Genomic DNA, 8565 nt, shown 5'->3' with positions numbered 1-8565 from the left:
TCCTATTTCAGGATCGGAGTCCTATAGGCTGGGCAGCCTGCGCGCAGCACTCCGATTGGAAGCGGCGACTGCCCGTCAAACTTCCACCGCACCAATCCCAACCCTTCCCGGAGGATTAGCCTGAAGGGTCTCCAGTCTGTGGAAGCACACTAGCGGGGGGCTACAGACCTCTGCAAAAATCCTCCCGTGCAAAGAGCAGGCTGGGACCTGTGGTTAGGAGCAGGGAGATGTCAGTCCAGCCGAGGGCGGCTGCACACCGCAGTCCAAGCGCCGGACAAGTACAGACTGGGCCGGGAGAGAGGGAGCGGCCGGTTCCTCTTGATTGGTCCAAAGAGGAGGTGGTCCCGCCCTCTCTACTCCGGGATTGGCCGGCCGCGGGCCACGCCCCCCCACCCGCACGCCGGCAGCCCTCCGGGCGCGCCGCGGCTGGCGCTGGGCCCGCTTCCCGTCTCCAGCGGGCTCCGCGGGAAGTGGCTTCTGGAGAAAGGCGTCGGGTTCCCGGCTCCGCTCGGACGCAGCTCCGGGAGGAACGCGGGGAGGCACGGTCCGCGGCGGGCGCCGGGCGCCGCCGGGAGCCGGGAAGGCGCCCTGGCCACCGGAAGTGCGTGCGGCGTGCGGCGTCCCGGCCGGAAGTGTGGCAGATTCCCAGCAGGACCCGGAAGTGTGGAGCAGGTGCGGCTCCGGGAAGTACCGGTGGCCGGCCGGCGGCGATTCGCGGGGAGCACAGGTGGTTTTATGTCTTGATCTGCGAGCGCCGGCCCGCCCGGAGTCCCCCGTGTCCGCGGAGGGTGTGGGCGGTGCGGGTTATTGCGAAGGTCTCGCTGTCTGGGGAAAGCCTGCGCTGAGAATGTGCTGGGGGGGGGGGCTCCCCTGTAAAAAGCTTCTAAGAAGTTTCTTTTGCCGCCCCTCAACCCCCACCTCCCCCCAGGGATGTGCAGATGGAGGCCGGAGAAGACACTGCTGCCCCGGGCCCCGGGGGCGCCGAGGACTTGGAGGAGACTAGGGACGCTGGCGGGGATCACCCGGGCCCACCGGACCCCGGAGACCCGGCGGCCCTGGGGGAGTCAGGTACAACCCGCAACACCCCCCCTCCCCGCACACACACACACACACCGGGGTCGTAGGAGCAACCCCCAGGGCTTGTCCTTGTTAGGCGAGGTGGGGAGGGGGAGTTGGAGGGAGACCAGTGAGGGGCGTTCGGGACTGAAGGAGCTGGAACCCCAGTTGGGTGCGGAGGAGGTCGAGGTAGTAGACTCCCTGAGAAAGGAAAGGGAGTGGGGGCGGGGAGGGGGGAATCAGTGTGTGGTCAGTCGGCGTTCACTTCCCCCGCACAGTGTCACAAGGCCCTGCTTGGATCAGTGAGTGAGTTAAAGGGATAAGGACCTAGGACCGACTACAAAGTAAGTGTTTGGGGAGGAGGAAGAAGTGAAGTCATTGCAGTGGGACTAGGGAGCCCTCCGGAGGTCGGGGACAGTCATTCATATTTTAACATCATTTGGAGCCATTGGGCGCACGTTAGCGAGCGTTGGTGGTGATTGAGGGGAGAGAAGAAATGTGAGCCTATCTGGATATTAGGATGATCCGTAGGGGAAGTTCTGGCCTGCTTAGTGGATGGGGACCAGTTGTCGTTGGGGAAATCAATAGGAGTCTTTGGGAATCCTCGCTCATATATTATTTTGGAGTTCGTGAATGTTGGAAGCTCCTTCAGAAATTGGGAATTGACAGGTAATGGCAATTACTGAGGGGAGGTAATTGGGATTTTTTTTTTCTTTTTTGGTAACAAGTTGTCGGTGAATGGCATTGAGAGAATGTGAGGTCATTGGGATTTTGGGGCAAATCATAGCGACATAGCTTCAAGTGAATAATAAATGACTGCCCTTGATTAGGCAGTGGGAATTCAAAGCGGCGGGTTGTATGAACGCTGCTGACAGTCATGGAGAAGGGCCCTGCAGGTCATCATAACCCTGTATATATATTAGTGGAAGTTCATGGTTGTCATTAGTAGAAGAAGGAGTAGATACGGTGTTAGATAATTTGTAGATCAGGGCAGTCATTGAAGGTCATTCATATGGGTTTGTTGGGATGTTGTAGTGTGTCTGTGGAAGCAAATAGGGGTAAGTGACCAGGGATCGGGGGACCTCGAAGACCTGGGTGACGTCAAAAGAATTAACTAACATCACTGAAAACATATAAATGTTTGGCTTGCAAGAGTCAGTGGGAGGAGAGTCATTCATGATCAGTGGGAATAAAATGGGTTTAGGGAAGTCAGAAGTTGAGATGATATGAAGAGAAGGATAGTAATGGTAGTAATTGAGAGGTATTGGTATCAGGAGGTTAAGGGGTCACAGGAGTGACTGGGGGACTATGGAAGGTGAGGGAATCCATGTTCATTCAGAAGCAGTGGAATGTTTTGAGGACTTGGGAGTGGCCCTTGTTGACAAGGGAATAGTTAGATTGTAGACATAGCAGTCCCGTGAATGACAGTGACAGCCTATTGGGTCCCTTGGCTTTAAGAGGCACCACTGGCACCTTCAGTGTTAGTGGGCATCATTTTGGAGCCCTTGGCCACTGAGTAGCAAGGGAGATACCCGGCATGCAGAGGTTGGTGGGAGACTGGAAATAACTTACAGATTTGGGGGGACATGGGGTTAGTGGGAATCCACCAGTAGATGATGCACCAGGGGCTCCCTTTCAGGGGCCACAGCCAAGGACGAGCTGTCCCACCTCCTGTCGCCACTGCCGGTGCCGGAGGCCCCAGCAGACACCTGTGAGCAGTGGAGGACTGTGGCCTCAGACGGCGGCGGTCCCGCTCACGTCCCCGACAGCGGCTATGGAGGCCAGGGTGGGGACCCCAGCGAAGAGGATTGGCGCTGCCAACGGAAGCACGTGTTTGTACTGAGCGAGGCAGGCAAGCCCATCTACTCACGGTACGGGAGCGTGGAAGCTTTGTCGGCCACCATGGGCGTGATGACAGCGCTGGTGTCCTTTGTGCAGAGCGCCGGAGATGCCATCCGTGCCATCTACGCCGGTGAGCAAAGGGTGGGAGGCAGTGATGGGGGCCCAGGGCTGAAGGGGGGGGGGGGCGCTGGGGGCCTCACAAGCCATGGCTAGACCTGCCTGCCCACCTGCGCCCACTGTCGGGCCACCAGAGGCGAGTTGGAGTGAGTAGGTCGCCCGCCAGGGGTGTTGCCTGAAGAGGCGCGCTCCCCACCTTAGGCCTTTCCTGATCTCTCTCCCCCCAACCTCCTTCCCTCCCCAGAGGACCACAAGCTGGTGTTCCTGCAACAGGGCCCACTGCTGCTGGTGGCCGTGTCCCGCACGTCTCAGTCAGCCGCGCAGCTGCGGGGGGAGCTGCTCGCCGTGCACGCGCAGATCGTGAGCACGCTGACACGCGCAAGCGTGGCTCGCATCTTCGCGCACAAGCAGAACTACGACCTCCGCCGCCTGCTGGCGGGCTCCGAGCGCACCCTGGACCGGCTTCTGGACAGCGTGGAGCGGGACCCCGGCGCCCTGCTCCTGGGGGCCGTGCGCTGCGTGCCCCTCGCCCGGCCGCTGCGGGAAGCGCTGGGCACCCTGCTGCGGCGCTGCACGACGCCAGGCCTGGCTCTGTCGGTGCTGGCAGTTGGCGGGCAGCTGATCACAGCGGCTCAGGAGCGCAACGTGCTGGCCGAGTGCCGGCTGGACCCCGCGGACCTGCAGCTGCTGCTTGACTGGGTGGGGGCACCCGCCTTCGCGGCCGGCGAGGCCTGGGCGCCAGTGTGCCTGCCCCGCTTCAACCCCGATGGATTCTTCTACGCCTACGTGGCCCGCCTGGATTCCATGCCAGTCTGCCTGCTTCTGCTCGGCACCCAACGGGAAGCCTTCCATGCCATGGCTGCCTGCCGGCGACTGGTTGAAGACGGCATGCGTGCCCTCGGGGCCCTGCGAGCCCTCGGGGAGGCTGCCGGCTCCTCCAGCACCCACTCGCCCGGCGCCCCGGCCTACAGCGTGCAGGCTGTGGGGGCGCCCGGCCTCCGGCACTTCCTCTACAAGCCACTGGACATCCCTGACCACCACCGCCAGCTGCCTCAGTTTACCAGGTGGGCCGTGCGCAGGTCTCATGACTCAGGGGAGATGCCTAGCCGTGTCCTGGGGTTGGGAAACCTTTGGTTTGCAAGGGACTACCATCCGGATATTGATCATGTCAGTTACGGGCCATGCAAAATTATCAGTCCAGGCAGACAGCCTTGGTTAACTGACAGGAAATTTAAAATTAAAAAAAATCAATCATGTGTCTGTTCCGTCATGCACCAAACAATTTCTGGGGGTTTCCCTACCCTTGCAGGAGGCAAAGAATAGTCCTCTGGCAATGGAGGTTCATCCACCACCCGGGAGGAGTCCTAGTCTAGTGGCACAAAGGGCCCGGTACTTGGGAATCCCCTAGTTTCCGTGGGGAAAGCTTGGCCTCCGGACTGCTGAGAATCTTCAGGTCTACTGGCAGAGGCTCAGCCCCCACCCCCATACTTAACTAAAGCCCCTACACAGAGAAGACGCCAGCCAGCCAAGAAGGCCCTTGGCTCACCTGGCCCGCTCCCTCCCTCCATCTTGGCAGCCCCGAGCTGGAGGCCCCCTACAGCAAAGAGGAGGAGCGGCAGCGGCTGTCCGACCTGTACCACCGCCTGCACGCCCGCCTCCACAGCTCCTCCCGACCGCTGCGGCTCATCTACCACGTGGCCCAGAAGGAGACGCTGCTGGCCTGGGTGAGTGGAGTAAGAGCCCCACACGATCCCCGGGCCCTTTCCCCGCGTGAGTGACGTCATCCAGACCCCACCAGCACCACCCAGCATGAGCGCGGCCTGCCCACACTGTCCCCACGACCACAGATTCCCAGCCACCCAAAGCCTGCCCGCTGCGTGCAGCTGTCTGTTCTGATTGCTTCCCCCCCCCCCCCCCGCCCCGTCAGCAGGCAGAGACCTTAGAGCAAACATCACTGTGCCTGTCAATTTTCCCAGTCAATCCCAGGAATCTTCCCATTCCATTCCATGAATGAGTCACCCCGCGCTGCTTGACTCCTGCGGGGTGTATCTCGAGCTGTGTCCTCTATCTGGGGTGTCCTTTCTGAGTTCCTGCCTCCCTTTCTTGTGGGTCTGTTTAAGAGTAGTTCCCGAGGGAGGCCAGTCAAGGTAACCCCATGGGAAGTGAGGTCTCTGGTAGTTTATTAAGTACCTCATTTTACAATGTGTGTCTGTGTGTGTGAATCAGGCATTGTGTTAGGCTGGGAATCTTATTTTGAACTTTTTAAAACTTTCAAGTAATTTTCCACTTAAGAAGTTGCCAGACTAGTTTAAAACAATGAACATGAAGAGGCGCTTTCACTTCGTTTCAGCATCTTACAAAATCACAGTTAACTTACCCAACCAGGAAGTCCCCATGGCCGCAGTAACATTTAATCCACACACTTCATTCAGATTCCACGACTGACCATTCGTGTCATTTTAATGGTCCAGAATTTAATGGTCCAGTATGCGATCACATCCTGGGACTTAATTTATGGTGCCTCCCTGTGTCTCATTTATTCTGGAGCAGCTCCCCGGTCTTTTTGTCTGCTGGCACTGGCACGTTTGAAAGACAGTTTGTATTCGCATATTACGTCATGGTTCAGTGGAGACCTGCCTTTGGGGCGGGAATACCCCCAAGTGATGTATATCCTCATGTGCCTCACATCAAGAGCCTGTGACGTCAATGTGCCCTGTGGATGAGGTCAGGGCTGACCGCTTAGATAAGGCTGTGTCCATCGCGTTTCTCCACTGCAAAGTGTTTTCCTCTTTGTAATCAGTACATGCTTATCGATTATGATGCTTGTCTTTCCTCCTACTTTCACTCAGTAATTATCATATCCATTACTGATTTGAACTTGAGACAGATAATAGCCTCATGTTTCCCCTGTGGTGCTTTTTCTAACTCCATCCTTCTTTCTAATTTTGTACTTGGAGGTTCTAAGAAGGAAGAATTTTCCTTCTTCTGTTTATTTGTTAAGATTTTCACACTGTATAAATGTGGTCTCGTGGATTTGTCTTTAGTAGGCTAAAATATTTTTTCTAATGTGTAGTTTGGTGCTGAATTTGTCTCCTATTTAGCTAGTGGGAGTCCTGAATTCACCAGAATGGGTCCTGTGTCTCTTTAACACATTCCTGTCGCCACGCCAGTTCACTTACATGCACCCTACACCAGTCCTAGACTCTGCCATTTTTCCAAGAAATCTTCTTTGTTTAGTGGAGGATAACACTTAAAAAGCAAGGTGTTCAATCGGGTGGTCAGGGGAGGCCTCCCTAGTGAGCTGGCCTCCGAGTGGAGAAAAGCCACGTGGGTATGTGCGGGAAGAGAACACCCTCGCAAAGGGAAAGGCCTCTGCAGACGCAGCCAGGATGGCCGAGGCCGGGTCTGCGTGAGGGACGGCAAGGAGAGGATGAGCTGCAGCAGGGCAGCAGGAGTGAAGGGGAGGACAGGTGAGTGGGGGCAGAGAAAAGGTAGAAGTCAGGAAAACATAGACACATGGAGCTCGGGACAAGGCTTTTTTGTTTGTTTGTTTTCCAGTCCTGGGCCTTGGACTCAGGGCCTGAGCACTGTCCCTGGCTTCTTTTTGCTCCAGGCTAGCACTCTGCCACTTGAGCCACAGCGCCACTTGTGGCCATTTTCTATATATGTCGTGCTGGGGAATCGAACCCAGGGCTTCATGTATGCAAGGCAAGCACTCTACCACTAGGCCACATTCCCAGCCCCGGAACAGGACTTTTATCCCCATCTCACAGATAAGCAAACAAAGGGCTCTCGACAATAACACAGACATGCAGCCAGCCTCATTCCATGGTTCCAGCTTGGCCCTGGGCCCAACTGAGAGCCCCTGGCTTACTCTTGCCACAATATTACCCGCTGATCTGCCTTAGCTTAGCACCCAGTCAGCACCAGGTAGGAGTTGATGCCGTCGCCCTCTCCCGAGCTGCAGAAGGCTAACCTCAGGCTGGGTTTCGGGAGAAAGGACTGCCCATGGCCAGCTCTAGCCCATCTGATTCTATCTCCTCCAACCCCCTCAGGTGACTTCCAAATTCGAGCTTTATACATGCCTCAGCCCCTTGGTGACGAAGTCGGGTGCCATCTTGGTTGTGACCAAACTGCTGCGCTGGGTGAGGAAAGAAGAAGACAGGCTCTTCATCCGTTACCCACCCAAATACTCCACACCTCCAGCCCCTTCTACAGACCAAGCTCCGCACAATGGCTTCTTCTCTGGACTCTGAATGACGGAGCTCCCAGACTGTTGGAAGTGACCACTTTTGTCTGTTACCTTCTGTCTCCTCCCTGGAAAAATGTGGGTGAGGGTCTCTCTGTGACTAGTTTCTCTCTCCATGGGCACTAGAGGGGGCAAAATTTGAGGGCCTGCCCGCAAATGGGAGATGGGCACAGGCTGCCTGCCTCCTGGACCCTTCGTGTATCTTCACCCCTGGGAAAGTCTTCGGTCCTTTTCCCCTCTCTCTTCCGAGATCTCCGGGACTTGGATGTCATTCCCACCTATCGGTGACTGCGCCTCCAACTTGCTTCGGAAGTCTTCCTCCACGTTGGACTTTGAGCCAAGCTGCCCAGGAACTCTGGGGGTGGTCCACAGGGGCTCTAGAAGGGGTTCGAACACGGGGCCCCGAGAGTATTTTAAAGAGAAAATGACACACAGGGCCTAAAAGCCAACCCCCACTGAGTTACTCCCGGCCCTTCCTGTGTTTCCGTTCGTTTCTACCCTTCCACAAGGACGGGGGCCCCGGCGGCGCTGGGCACCCGTCATCTTCACGAGGGGGAGGCCCAGGGCATCGGCCTGGAGCCCAGGACGCCGGGCGGTGCAGGCCGCTGGCGGAGCGGAAGCAGCTCTGTTATAAACGGTTGGCACTCTCCCGAGCCGCAAGGTCCGTGCGCGCTGTCCCCATCCTAGCCATGAGCAGTCCACAGAGGGTGAGGCCTTCCCGGCCCTGTGCGTGGGCCCAGCTCGCCCCCCACCCTCCTCCCCGTGCCCGGGCCGGGCTGGTGCGCATGGGCACTGTCAACCCCGGCGCGGGATGCGCTGCGCCTGCGCAGAACACACCACCGGGTCCCCTTCGGCCTGCATATGCGGGACTGCAAGCGCCCCGGCACGCATGCGCGCTGCCTGCCTCCGTCACGTGTCCCGTTTCCCTTCCCCCCCCCCCTCCCCCGGTGCCCAGTGCGTGGAAAATGGCGGGGAAGCTGGAGCCTTCAGAGGAGGCGGCCCCAGGTACCGGACGGCGGAGCGGGCGGGGGAGGGGGGAGGAGGGGGCGTGGTCTGCGCCCCTCCCCCGGCGGGCAGGGGGGAGGAAGTCGTGTTTTTGTTAGCCATCCCCACCGAGTGGAGCTGAGGCCCCGAGGCCCCGATCCACGCTGGCCAGCGCCGCCGAGTCCGCCGCTCACGCGCGGTCGTGTGCCTCGGCTTGAGTGAGGCAGGGCAGGGGTGCCGCACACTCACGCACACCCCTGAGAGCCCGCCCCTGGGTGGGCACAGAGAGCCCGCCCCGCGTGGGGGAGGGGGCGGGG

General features: G+C 58.5%; 1 protein-coding gene across 2 annotated transcripts; it reads left to right on the top strand.

Annotated features, from left to right (window-relative positions):
* The first annotated feature begins 463 nt into the window (after positions 1–463).
* On the top strand, positions 464–7364 carry Mon1b (MON1 homolog B, secretory trafficking associated). Of its 2 annotated transcripts, none has more exons than XM_048355080.1 (6): positions 464–672; positions 929–1068; positions 2696–3028; positions 3260–4079; positions 4592–4739; positions 7071–7364. In XM_048355080.1, exons 2-6 carry the CDS (start codon positions 939–941, stop codon positions 7269–7271), a joined length of 1632 nt encoding a protein of 543 aa, XP_048211037.1. In that variant the 5' UTR covers positions 464–672; positions 929–938; the 3' UTR covers positions 7272–7364. The 2 variants fall into 2 exon arrangements, with proteins under 2 accessions (XP_048211037.1, XP_048211036.1); XM_048355079.1 differs by having other exon boundaries at positions 464–727.
* Positions 7365–8565: the final 1201 nt, after the last annotated feature.

This window comes from Perognathus longimembris, chromosome 10 (assembly GCF_023159225.1).
Source record: "Perognathus longimembris pacificus isolate PPM17 chromosome 10, ASM2315922v1, whole genome shotgun sequence".
NCBI classification, from domain to species: Eukaryota; Metazoa; Chordata; class Mammalia; order Rodentia; family Heteromyidae; genus Perognathus; species Perognathus longimembris.
The sequence above is the reverse complement of the archived record's forward strand: the minus strand, read 5'-3'. Positions and strand labels throughout refer to the sequence as shown.